The 12,638-nt window shown below is 57.3% G+C and overlaps 2 protein-coding genes across 5 annotated transcripts; one reads left to right on the top strand and one right to left on the bottom strand.

The window, feature by feature from the left end:
* Positions 1 to 287: 287 nt before the first annotated feature.
* LOC129636759 (translation initiation factor IF-2-like) lies at positions 288 to 9,202 on the bottom strand. 3 transcript variants are annotated; one of them, XM_055560376.1, is made up of 5 exons: positions 8,751 to 9,202; positions 6,759 to 6,883; positions 1,443 to 1,893; positions 1,114 to 1,219; positions 288 to 935 (listed from the first exon to the last, which is right to left on the bottom strand). In XM_055560376.1, the coding sequence occupies exons 1-3, from the start codon at positions 9,024 to 9,026 to the stop codon at positions 1,494 to 1,496; spliced, it is 801 nt and encodes a 266-aa protein (XP_055416351.1). In that variant the 5' UTR covers positions 9,027 to 9,202; the 3' UTR covers positions 288 to 935; positions 1,114 to 1,219; positions 1,443 to 1,493. The 3 variants fall into 3 exon arrangements, with proteins under 3 accessions (XP_055416351.1, XP_055416354.1, XP_055416353.1); XM_055560379.1 differs by lacking the exons at positions 288 to 935; positions 1,114 to 1,219; positions 1,443 to 1,893 and adding an exon at positions 3,535 to 5,388; XM_055560378.1 differs by lacking the exons at positions 288 to 935; positions 1,114 to 1,219; positions 1,443 to 1,893 and adding an exon at positions 5,422 to 5,934.
* LBX1 (ladybird homeobox 1) lies at positions 8,179 to 12,372 on the top strand. 2 transcript variants are annotated; one of them, XM_055560374.1, is made up of 4 exons: positions 8,179 to 8,399; positions 8,562 to 8,652; positions 9,369 to 10,077; positions 10,768 to 12,372. In XM_055560374.1, exons 3-4 carry the CDS (start codon positions 9,753 to 9,755, stop codon positions 11,286 to 11,288), a joined length of 846 nt encoding a protein of 281 aa, XP_055416349.1. In that variant the 5' UTR covers positions 8,179 to 8,399; positions 8,562 to 8,652; positions 9,369 to 9,752; the 3' UTR covers positions 11,289 to 12,372. The 2 variants fall into 2 exon arrangements, with proteins under 2 accessions (XP_055416349.1, XP_055416350.1); XM_055560375.1 differs by lacking the exons at positions 8,179 to 8,399; positions 8,562 to 8,652 and having other exon boundaries at positions 9,203 to 10,077.
* Positions 12,373 to 12,638: the final 266 nt, after the last annotated feature.

Raw genomic sequence — 12,638 nt, 5'->3', positions numbered from 1 at the left:
TGAGACGCAAGCGGCTATAGGATTTCTCTTCCCATTTTCATAGTCGCAGACCGAGGCCCGCAGCGAGTTAGAAACACTGGAGGGAGCTTGTTTCGGAGCCCCTCCCCCAGGCTGGGGCCCGAGGGGCCACTGAGAGACTGCGGTCTGGTAAGGGCACCGTGTGCTGGGGGTGGGCGCCGGTGCAGCACCCAGGGCCTGCGCTTTCCCCCGGCCGCCAGCAGCAGGCGTTGCGGCGGAGGCGCCCTCTGTACCCGAGCATTAACTTAAGAATAGCTCACACTAATCCCTGGCTGTGTGGAAACAGCGTTTTATTAAATGCTTCACACAGATTTGGTATAATAAAGATGAATATATTATATCCTTTGCCTCCCCCAGAGTGAGACAATAATAAGAGAGGAGGGGGAAAAAAATAAAGTGAAACATAAATACAATGTAATGGGACTTGTGTCGAGGGACGCATGGCCTGTCGGGGCTGCCATGCTGCGACCTTGCAGCGGGAGCTTGGGACGGGGTCGCTGGGGAGCCTGGATTCCAGCCTTCCTTGCCCAGCCAGCTGTCCCCTCCTGCCTCCCGCCACTCCCCCCAGCCAATTCCTCTGCCACTAGGAGGACCTTCCCTCAGAGAGGCGCCCCTGGAGGGGGTGAAAGAGTCGGGCGTCGTCTGGCCATACCTGTACCCTGGAGGGGGCCTTGTGCCTTCTCCTCCGCCCCCCAAGACCTGGTCTTCTGAAGATGTGGGCTACACAGGACAGACTGAGCAGATGGATAAACTCAAAAGAGGAAAAATCCAGGTGCGAAGGCTTCATTCAACCTGGGTTCTGCTTGGGAGAAGAGCTGCCCTCCGTGTCCCGCCCTAGGGGGCTCTCCCTCAACAAGCTGGAGGTCCCCGCTGGGTGTCCTTTCCATCCTTCCAGGGGAGTGGCCAAAATCGTTTACCTGAAAAAATTTTCAAAGCTTTCCCGGCACACAAAAAAAGAATGCTTAGTGATTCAGCCCAACCCCTCCTCGCTCAGGTGGTGGCCAGCCCTGTGAGGGCTCGATTTGCCAGTCCAAGGGAGGCTGCCTGGCTCAAATTTAGGAGCGACTCCTAAACGGAGGCAGGTTCGAATCCCACCTGTGCAGTTGACCAGCAGGACGCAGTCTTAACCTCAGTTTCCTCTTCGGTAAAACCAAGATGTCCTGAGGACTGGAGAAGTTTCTAATGCCTGGGAACCCATCAGCTGTAAAAAAGGAAAAATAAGCAGCTACCAGCTGCTCTTGAAATATTCGTTAAAATAAATGGTCGTTTCGGACCTAGTATTCTCCCGAAACTCACTTCCTCAGGCCCCAAAGCAGGCAACCCCTTTTCCCAAACAAATCGAATGACTTAGTCTCTCATCCATCACTTTCCCTAAATTTCTTGACCTTTGCCCCGTAAAGGCTCAGAGAGGTTAAGAGACTTACCCAAGAACACACTGAGGGGCAGTGGTGGAGCCGTCTGGGGTCCAGGTGCCATCAGTCCATCTCACTTGCCTCTGCAAAGACACCCCAGCCTGCCTCGTCCCCAGCGGCCTGGCCTCCGGAAGCCCAAGGCACCGAACCAAGAAAAACAAATGCGTAGAGACGGAGGAAGAGGAGGAGGCGGCGGCAGAAGACGAGGATTCTGCTGGGGTGGAAGGAGGGATACGGCAGGGAAGGAGGGATAAGCAGGGAGGGAGGGACGTGAGATGCCTTCGGCCGGACTTCTCGTCGGGCTGCCCAAGACCTCCGGAGACCAGACGGGGGCGTCGGTCGCGCCGGCCCCAAAGGGCCACTGGTGTCAGCGCGAGGGTCTCCGGCGGCTCGAGGTTCACTTCGTAGGAGTGGGGAGGCTGATGGAGAGAGGGCGGGGCCGACTGCCTGGAAGTGAACGGTTCTGGAGAAGAGCCGGAGGAATCAAGCGACAGTGGATGTTGGACGGGATGAGTGCAAACACTCAAGATCAGAAACCCAGGGCTGGTGGAAAGTGGAAAAGCCAGAGGAAGCTGGCTCTGCTCAAACGAAATAAGGTTGAAGGTGGTGTGCATTTAGACAAGACCCCGATTCTGGGAAAGACTGAAGGCAGGAGGAGAAGGGGACAACAGAGCAGGAGATGGTTGGATGGCAACACCGACTCAATGGACATGAATTTGAGCAAGCTCCAGGAGATGGTGAAGGACAGGGAAGCCTGGCGTGCTGCAGTCCATGGGGTCGCAAAGAGTCGGAGAACAGGCCTAGCGGCCTCCGGTGCTCCTTTCAGCGCCGGCTGACGCGAGGTGGGGGCGCGAGGGTGGGCTGCCGCCTGGGTCTATGGGTGGGTGGGTCAGTGGGGGTGGGGTGGGGTGGGGGAAGAAGCACAACCTGGGGATCCACCGTGGGTGAAAAGTCCCTAGGCGTCCCTGGAGCTCCATTCTGAGCACAAGGAAAATCCCGGCCCAGACGAAGGCAGCCCCTGGGCACCCGGGCTCTGAGCACAGGAGCCCGCCTTCTCCTCTTTGCTCAGAGCCACTCCGCCCACGTTCTCTGCGCGACTGGGCATTGCCGCAGCTCGCTTGCCCACAGGTCGGGACCCCTCCTCCCCTATTCCGGCCCTGGTCCCGCTGCCTGTTTTCTCTTGCCTGGGGTCTTAAGAGCTGCTTCGCTGGGACAGCCCTGCCCAATAGGCGCCCTCTGACCGGTGGGGCCGGAGGGATTCGGGGCACCAATGAGTCTCCTGGGATTGGGCCGGGCAGAACCCAGGATGCTAGTGGGCAGGAGTCTTCTATCTGGCTCCCTCGTCAAGCGCGTTAGTGACCCCCCCCCCTTCCCCTCAGCCGGAAGGTGAGGCGCTAATGCAATGAGCCCCCGCGAGCGGCTGCTGAATTATTCACGTGCAGTTTATTATGAGAAGCCTGACTCAGGCCTTTCTGGAGCCCGCCTAACCACGCTCGCTGGCCGGCTCCTAGGTCTCCTCCCCCCTCACCGCTTAGGTTCCTCCCCCATCCACCTGGCCTGGCCCAGGCTCCTCTGCCTGGCGCCCTCCCACAGGCAGAGACCTCTGTGGTAGCCTGACCATTAGCGGTTTGGGGAGCTCAACGACCCAGGAGTTAGGTTTAGTAGGCGATCAGTTCTTGGTGCTTCCGTAGATGGCATAGTGGCATAGTGAATGGAACCCCTATTGTGGACCCAGGACCGGCAAGGACTGGGGTGCAGCCTGTCCCCAACTCCCCCCTGCCGTCCCAAACAACCATCCCAGGAGCCCACCAGCCCATGCCCCAGGCTGCAGACCTGCTGAGGTGCACAGGGGACCATCCAACCTCAGCAGCTTGATGCCCAGGCCAGGGAGTGAGGGGCACTCTTTCTCCCCTTCTGGGTTGGCACTTCTGGCCCCCTGCTCAGCTTTTCTGCTTACCAGGAAAGTGGTCCTCACTTCTGCACCTACCCCAGTGCTTCTGGATTTTCATGGCTTATTTCAAATGCTACTCCCCGTGGGACAGAACCAGACACTACTCCCCCCCACCCCACCACCCCCAGCCCCTATCCTTTACCCTCTTCATAGTCCCCTGGGCTACTGGGGAGGAGGTGTATTTCCTGCCACTCCTACTGGCCCATCTCTCTCCTCCTTCTGTCTGCTCTTCTTCTCTGCTTCTGGGCTCAAAATAGGATGGGAGCCTTTTTTTTTTTTTTAAAGAGAGAAGGTTAACAAACTCCATTCCTGAGTCAGGCCATACCACAGCTGGGTCCAGAACTTAGGACACTCCCCACCCCCATGGCCAAAAAGCATTAAAGAATGAGGTCTCTGTGCCCCTTCATGTATATTAGAGGTACTAGCCACAGGAGTGCCTCACACATCTGCATGCAGCTGGAAAAACAATGCGCCTACCCTTCCCTTACTCTGAGAGGGCACAGACAGAGGTCCCTGCCTAGTTCTCCCTTTTATCTCTTGTTCATTTAGTTTATTCATTCAACGAATGCATGGAGAGTTCTTCATATATGCCAGGCTGACATAGGTTATGGAAAGGAGTTTCAGGTTCCCAGGTTCACAGCTAGCTGGCGAGAAGTAGAAGGACAACAACCAGCAGTTCCCGGCAATCTGACAATGTCTCCATGGGGAACGTTTGAAGGGGCATAGAGGACAGAACAGGCAGGAAAGTTTCCCCAAGATGAGTTGAGCACTAAAAACAGCAAGAAGTACCAGGAGGGAATTCCTTGGCAGTCCAGTGGTTAGGATTTCGCACTCTCACCATCAGGCCCCAAGTTCGATCCCTGGTCAGGGAACTAAAATCCCATAAGCGTGCAGCATAGGAAAAAAAAAAAAAAAGTGCCAGGAAGGGCAGCAATAGATTTACTTCTGGTCTCAGGGTGAGGGAAGCAAAGGCCTGGGACCAAAAAGAGGGCTGCAGGAATATGGTCACTTGGGCCTTGAGCATCTTTCCTCATCTCTATCTGTCTGTGTTACTCAGTGGTCTGTTGATCCTCCTACACTTTCAAAGGGCAATCAGTTACCCCATGCAGGACGAAAGGGCCAGAAAGAGATTGACTCATGTGGTGGGACCACCTGTCACTAGGCTCTAAAGGAGTTCAGTTCATGAAAGAAGTTGGGGAGGTGAGAAGAGAGAAGGAAGGAAGGGTGCTCTCCAAAAAAGTGCCCTGGTCTTAGAGCCTGCCCCCATCTCTCTTTGCCAGAAGAGGTCCCAAGAGCTGGTCATGGTCAGAGACAGCAGGGCAGATCCAGAAGCAGGCTTGGAGCCTGGCATGAATTTCAGAGCAGCTGGCTCCCTGCTCCCCAGGCCTGCAGAGAGGCAGCTTCTCTCTCCCTTCCCCTATTGGCCTGCTTCTGGCCTTAACCTTTTCTAGATCTCCAACCCCTTTTGAGAATCCAGTGTGTTACATAATATTGCCCCTGAAAAAATATGAACACTTGGGCTCATACATAATTTTACACACAATTTCTGGAATCTGCAGAGCCCCTAAAATCCATTCAAAGAAACTTTGGGCTCCGGTTTAAAATTTTATGGTTCTAGGATTAAGATTTGAGCCAGGGGGGAAAAAAAAACAAAACAGTCTTTAAGTCCTATCTACTCCCAAACAGGCTGTGTGACTTTGGCTGTGTTACTTAACTTCTCTGGGCTTCATTTTCCTTATATGTAATCAGGGTAATAGCAGTAACTACCTCATAGGGTTGTGAGTAATAAGTGAAATCAATAAAACTCTTAGTCGGAAGCCAAGCACATGGTAAGGGCTTATGGTGTTTATTGTCATGGTTATTATGGTTGTTGTTACTGCAGAAGGTGGCCCAGGGCAGAAAATAAAAACCAAGTGGGCAGTTCTGGTTCGGCCAGGGTGGCAGGAGTCTGCTTCTGCAGCAGAAGAAACACTCTCTGAATTCCATGCGTGTCACAGTAGCAGGTCCCTGGGGACAAAAATGATCCCACTTGGTGGTCAAGTTAACTCATTTCCAGCAATGTCAGAACTTTTTTTCTCAGGGAAGCTCTGGCCTGAAGGCCAACGTGATGCTTACGCAAATAATCTGGAAATGAATGAAGCTACCAAAACAATCTGGATTAAAGCTGACAGAGCCTTTGGGGATTTATTTGAATTACTCTCCCATGCCAAGGAATAACTCCTTGTGTGTCAGTTTACAGTTTCCCCTATCCTCACAATTTATGCAATGTCCTTTCCCTCCTCTTTGTCTGAGGAGGGAAACTAGGAGAAAAGCAGATCTGGAGCAGAATAATCCCTTCCCCTTGCAGTGGAGATGGAATAAGGCTGGAATACCCTGGTGGTATAGACAGCAAGCAGGAATTCGGGAGTCAGGATGCAATATTGACCAGGCTCTGAAGACGGGCATTCCCTCGGTGGAACAGACTCTGGGACCAACTCCAGGGGAGAAGACAATGGCCCCGCTGACTGGGAAGTGGGGAACCCTATGGAGCCTTCCAGATCCAGCATTGGATGCCTGGAAGGGGGTTGAGCAGAAGGTGAGATCCTGGAGCAATGGCATATTCCTTCCAACCAACCCCTACCCTACCTGTCTCTGAGTTACTTCCCTTTCCAAATCTCACGATCTCCAAAACTCCTCTGAGGTGGGACCACCAAAGCCCAAACCTTTCCCCTCTACACAATTGTCTATACTCCATTTGCCTGACAAAAACTCATCCAACCAATACTTGAGGGTGTCCCCCTTCTTGCCTAGCCTGTGAATGTCTGAAGTGGACAACCCCCACATCAAGGGCCCTGTCCAAAGGGATCTCCCATTCTGGCAGGAGAGGGAATGAGGCTGAGGGCAACCCCCAACAAACCCCATAGCTCTGCAAATGGGTTTGGGCTCTGCCGGTGGGTTTGGGCTCTCATGAGTTGAAAAGAGTCCACCCTTCTACACATTGGGGTCTGGAGTGAGTTGGGGGAAAAAAAACCACACAGTGGACTGGCTTTTGAAGATAATCTCGATGAGGTGATGGATTTAGGGGACCCTGAACAAAAATGGGCAGGTGATACCATGTGCCCCCTGATTCCCCAGCTATGCTGGCCAGAGCTGTTTGGCCAGCCAAGAGTACAACCAGTTAGGCCAAAAACCCCAAAACTATGGGATTGGACAGCAGGTACCTGCCAAGAAGGGAAGAAGATTTGGCGATGGTGGTTAGAAGGGGTAATGTAGCAGATGATTTCGGAATGTCCTGTGTACTTTGACACAACGTGGCCGTAAACTGAAGGTCCAGGGAAATAGGGCTCCAGGGGAGGCACTCTATGCTGCCCCTCTGCTCCCCAATTCACATTCCTCACCTTCCTGGCAACCTCACAATAATCCCGAATTCTGCTGGTCCTGAGGGGCTGGGAGACAGGAGGAGCAGGGTTGTCCTTGCGATCCTGTCTTGCAGACCAATGTCAGGTGTGGAGAGATGAACAGACTGGAAGAATGGGGGAGGAAGAGTAGGGGTGAGAGCTCCTCCGGAGGATAAGGACCAAAGAGTCCCATTCCCTGATGTGGAGGGGCCTCCTCTGGATATGGCTTGCCTGAGGCTCTGGGTCATGGCTTTGGGGGTTATGGCAGGAATGGGCTGTGGGCGAGAGGTGAGGTGGAATCCTAAGAGCAGGAAGTGAGAGGAGAGAGCAGACCCCTTTCCATCTCAGAGCTTCCAAGCCAGCAGAGTTCAGCTCCCCGGAACCCTCTTCTTCGGGTCCCTCTTCACCATCTCTGGACTCTGACCCCAGGCCCAACCTCACCTCATGGCTCCCAGAGTAACACTGATGCATCAGAGACTGGCCTGCCTGGGGGATAGTTCTGCATCTCTGGGGGAACATTCTCACCATTCCTGCTTCTAAAGTACCTGTGCTTTCCCCAAAATGCAGGACAAAGACAGGGAGAGGGTAAATAGCTCTTCCCAACACTGCCAGGCAGGCCTGGGGCAGTCACTGGGGTCCCAAACAAGAATCCTCTCTCCCTACACTGTCCTTTTAACCGGGAGATAAAGACACTGATCTCTGATGTTCAGAGGTCCCTATGCTAGAGGCATCCAGGAAAAGAACCTGTTCCCTGCCCCACAGCCCAGCTTGGTCTTCTCTCTGGAGCAGGTAGGACAGGGCAAGAAGCCCAAGAGGTCCTATTCTTCCCATCCCAGCCTCTGAGCTGGGCCACGGTCCTCTGCACTGGCCTGTCTGGAGCCGTCTCTGGACCAAGCAGGGCTGCCAGACTGCGCTGCCTGCCCCGGAGTTTACAAACAAAGCCAGGGAAAGGGCTGGGGCTGTGTGTGAGGACAGCAGCTATTCCTCCCTCAGCTGCAGCCAGTCCCCTCCTCCCCTCCTTTCTACAGGGGCAGACACAGAAAACTAGGGTGGCAGGGCAAGTAGCTGCATACAAACCAAAGGAAGGACTCAAGAGAAAAAAAAAAAACTAGGGGCACAACCCCCTTGGATGCCTCAGGGGAATGAAAAACAGGCATGCCCAGATACCCACAAGTTCACATACGTTTACACAAATATATCCGTGGAGAACCACACACATATATACATATCCGAACACATAAACACATTCAAATACCGATGCACACAAATGCTCGCTTGATACGCAGAGTTCGGGCCATAGGATTGCCAGAGTCCAGTCTCACTCGAACCCCAGCTCCCTGCGGGTTCCTGAGAGCGCAGCCCCAGCCATGACCCGGCCCCCTCTGGGCCCCCCGCCCCGCATCCGGAACAGCTGGAGTCGGCCTGGTGGTGCACTCAAGCCGGGCGCTGGGCTGGGCGGGGCCGGCAGCGGGGCCCCGGCCGGGGCCCGGCAGAACGCAGCTGGGAGGCCCTGAGCCTGCCCCGTTAGCCCCGGCACCCGGCCCGGCTACCTCGGTCGGACGCCGATCACCAGACGGGCCGTGGCCCCAGTCGGCCCGGAGAGCAGAGGCCGGAAAAGAGTGTGCAAGATTTCGAGAGGAGGTAAGGCTGTCGCTTCGGCTCCGGCCAAGGGAGAGGTGCCTAGAGCCATCAACAACTACCCCCGCTCTACCTCTCGGCTGGGTAAGGCTGTGTCCTCGGACTGGCCTCCTCCCCCAACCCCTGGGACTCCCCCACCCCTGTGTCCTGTGTCGCCTCACCCAGGGCTGCAGAACCTCCTCGGACCTACCGCGGGCCACCCCGAGGGCTGCAGATTCCTTCCGCCAGGCGTGTCGCCCAAGGCCGTGGGTGAGGGGTAAGTGGGTCTAGGGGTAGGGGCGCTGTGTCCTTGATCTCAGCTCGACAAAGTCTGCTCTGGGTGGCGACGGGGCTCACCCAGGCTCCCGGTCTTACCTGGCCCGCGCGGCGGCTGCATACCTCCCCGGCTGTGTTCTTGCCGCCCTTCTCGGGCGCCAAATCCAGGGTTGGAGAGCCCGAGACCTCCGGGCCAGCGCTGCCATCACAGCCAGGCCGGCGGGAGGCGGGTGCTCCGGGAGCGCGGCTCGCAGTTTGGGGTGGGGGCGGCGGCTTTTCTGTCGCCGGAGGTTCGGGTGCAATAAAGGCGCGGCTAATGTAATTTACAAACAGCTCGGGCCGAGCGCGGCGCAGCGCCCGGACTGACAGGCGCATTAGGCAGGCTAATTCCAGCCGGCTCCTCCTACCCCAGGCCCGCTAATTAATGAGCTTCCCAACTTAGAGCCGCCTGCATTGGACAGACAGAGAGTGAAAGAGAGGACGAGGGAGAGGGAGCGAAGGAGAGAGACGGGGGGAGCAGAGAAGAGAGAAGAGGGAGGGAGAGAGGGAGGGAGAGAGGGAGGGAGAGAACGGGAGGAGAGAACAGAGAGAAAGAAGAGAGAAAGACGGAGAAAGAAAGAGAGACAGAAGTGCCGCTGCAGATAATTGATTACTCCTCGATCAAGGCTAACTTGTTAGCAATAGTCAATTGCCCCATCTCTCCGCCTCCCCTCGCAGTACGGGATCGGCGCCCTCGCCTCTGCTCTTCCAACTGCTGCCGCCAGGACCGTGGGCCAGGAACCGCCGCGGAGCCACCTGACACCTTTAAATAGCACCGGGGCTGGCGAAACTGGAGCCCCGCGCGGCGCGCCCCGGCTCGGGCCTCGGATTGCTGGAAGCCCCGGCGGCGGCAGCGCCCGTGTCAGCGCCCTCCTCCTGGGGCCCCGTGCGGCTCTGCTCGCCTCTGCTGTTACGCTAATCGGCCCCGAGCCCGGCCCGCGCCCTGCCCGGCGCGGCCTCCTTCCCGTCTGCTTCCCGCCGCGCCGTCCGGCGCCCGAGCTGCCCGCGGGCTGGGTCCCCGAGGCCCGAGCCGCCCGGGCCGGGCCCCCAAACGCGGCCGAGATGACTTCCAAGGAGGACAGCAAGGCGGCGCCGGGGGAGGAGAGGCGGCGCAGCCCGCTGGACCACCTGCCGCCTCCCGCCAACTCCAACAAGCCGCTGACGCCGTTCAGCATCGAGGACATCCTCAACAAGCCGTCTGTGCGGAGAAGTTACTCGCTGTGCGGGGCGGCGCACCTGCTGGCGGCCGCGGACAAGCACGCGCCGGGCGGCTTGCCCCTGGCGGGCCGCGCGCTGCTCTCTCAGACTTCGCCGCTGTGCGCGCTTGAGGAGCTCGCTAGCAAGACTTTTAAGGGGCTGGAGGTCAGCGTCCTACAGGCAGCCGAAGGTAGGCGCCGCCACTGGGTTCCCCCGCGCCCAGCACCCCGCGACCTGTTCCGTGTGTCCCACGCTTACTGCCCTGTGTCTCTGCCCGCCTCACCCCACACGCCGGTTGTCAGGGCCCTCCAACCCAAGCCGCTGCCACTGGGAGTGGAGATGCGTGGAACAGGACCCAAACCCTGTCTCCTAGGGACCTCGGGATAGGCTAGAGTCGAGTGACCTCGGAGGGGAGGCGGGAACCCAAGATCTCTCCGCAGTCTGCCTGGCTTCCTCTCGTTCTCAGTGGCCTGGTAACTCCTAGCCCTGTTCCTGGGGTGCAGAATGGAGAGCCTTTGCTGGGACCTTTTGGGTAGCAGTAGAGTCGTGTTGATTGCGACGAGGTGGAGAGCCAACATTCACACCCAGTCAGAGCGTCCCTGTCTGGCTCTCTTACGTTCTAGCGACCTCGGTTCTTTCAAAGAACTCTCAGGTGACGGGGCAGAGATCAAAACAATTTTTCCTAGGGACTTCCGGTAGACGAGAGATGGAGGAAGGGGGCTTGCCATAGCCTAGGCTTGCCCTAGTCCAGGTGGCCGAATCTAATCCGAGAAGGGAACAGCGGCAGACTGATGGCCGGATGGGTCTAGGTGGGGTGAGTAAGAGCCGGGGTGGGGTCTCCCCTCCCCGGGCGCAAGACTATACTCTGGTTTCCTCGCAGGCCGCGACGGGATGACCATCTTTGGGCAGCGGCAGACCCCCAAAAAGCGACGAAAGTCGCGCACAGCCTTCACCAATCACCAGATCTATGAGTTGGAGAAGCGGTTTCTCTACCAGAAGTACCTGTCCCCCGCCGATCGCGACCAAATTGCGCAGCAGCTGGGCCTCACCAATGCTCAGGTCATCACCTGGTTCCAGAATCGGCGCGCCAAGCTTAAACGGGACCTGGAGGAGATGAAGGCCGACGTGGAGTCCGCCAAGAAACTGGGCCCTAGCGGGCAGATGGACATCGTGGCGCTGGCCGAACTCGAGCAGAACTCAGAGGCCGCGGGCGGCGGCGGCGGCGGCTGCGGCAGGGCTAAGTCAAGGCCTGGCTCTCCGGCACTCACCACAGGCGCCCCGCAGGCCCCGGGCGCCGGGCCCCTGCAGCTTTCGCCAGCCTCCCCGCTCACAGACCAGCCAGCCAGCAGCCAGGACTGCTCGGAGGACGAGGAAGACGAAGAAATTGACGTGGACGATTGAGCAGCGCCCAGCATCTTCCACCGCCCCCGGGCTCCGAGCGCCGGATGCCCGCCGCCTCCCGGACCGGACCGCCGAGGGGAGCTGGGACCTCCTCTGCAACTCCCGCCTTCTCCCCGTCCTTGGCCCGGACTCGACTCCCGGCAGCCGCCTCTTCCCTCTCGAAGCAATAAACCCGGGCTGGCCGGCGGAGCCGGTTGCCGCGCGCGGCCTCCACCGCCCCGGGAGCCCTCGCCGTGCAATTCTGTATGGCTTCTGTATAAATATTTAAGCCTATATACCGGGTTCTTCCCACAGCAGCCTGACTTCTTCCTTTCTTTCATTTGTTAAAGTTTCGGAGATTTCCTTGATTTCAAAGCTCAGGCTGCCGGCTTTGCTGAGGGCGAGGCAGAATCGAGGGTAACAAACACTTAACCTCGAGGTCTGGGGGAGGGGGCCGCCCCGACTTTTTTTTATTTTTCTCTGCATGTGGCGAATGCACCGGCCCTCTCCCTCCTCACCTCCCTAGACCTATTGCAGTTGATTTCTTTTATTCCCTTCTGCCTTTATTTCCCCCGCGCGTGGGAAGGGACTGAGGGGGACAACCGGGTCCTGACTTGCAAGTTTCAAATCAATGTTTTCTCCCCCAAACCTCCCCCTCCGCGAGAAAAGTCTGTTTTCGATGCCATTTCTGCCTCCTAATGCCCAGAAACGTTATTTTAAAGATTCCTTCCCACCCTCTCTTGGTTGCCTTGGACTGACTACTGGGGTCCGGGTCTTAGGAACAAAGCAGGGGGAAATCCAACAACCAACCAACGAAAACGGAACCCAAAGTCCAAGCATTATTTTTTACTCTTTTTAGAATTTCTTTGCATGTGACAGAGACTGAGAGGAGGCCCACCTAAACCCTCACCCACCTCCTCCACAGCTCTGGGTCTGTCTTGCAGTCTCCAATGCCCTGCTCCTAGCTCGTCTTGGCCAGACAAGGGTGGCTGGATGAGGGTGGGTCCCGCGTGCCACTCCCCTTCTCCTGCCCTGCCCTCTCCCTCCCGGACTGTAACTAAGGCCTCTTTCTCCGATAAATAAAGTCTTTGCCATTTTACTAGAACCGGCGGTGACCGTGTCTGAATGAGTGGACCTTCTTCAGTGAAGCCGCGGCAGGCTCGGTGTCTCTCGGCTCCTGCTCTCGGGCTGCCTAGGCCTTGGCGATTTGGAGGAGTTTCGGGGCAGGCGTGAGAATGAAGGGTGAGGGGGAAGTGGTGAGAGAGAGGAGGCGCTTGTTGCCCACGAACACGCGGCAGCTACCAAATGGTGAGGGGGCGAGAGAAGCGGGCTTCGCCAGGTCCGGGTAAAAAGTGAGGCGTACAATGCTGG

This window comes from Bubalus kerabau, chromosome 22, assembly GCF_029407905.1.
Source record: "Bubalus kerabau isolate K-KA32 ecotype Philippines breed swamp buffalo chromosome 22, PCC_UOA_SB_1v2, whole genome shotgun sequence".
NCBI classification, from domain to species: Eukaryota; Metazoa; Chordata; class Mammalia; order Artiodactyla; family Bovidae; genus Bubalus; species Bubalus kerabau.
The sequence above is the reverse complement of the archived record's forward strand: the minus strand, read 5'-3'. Positions and strand labels throughout refer to the sequence as shown.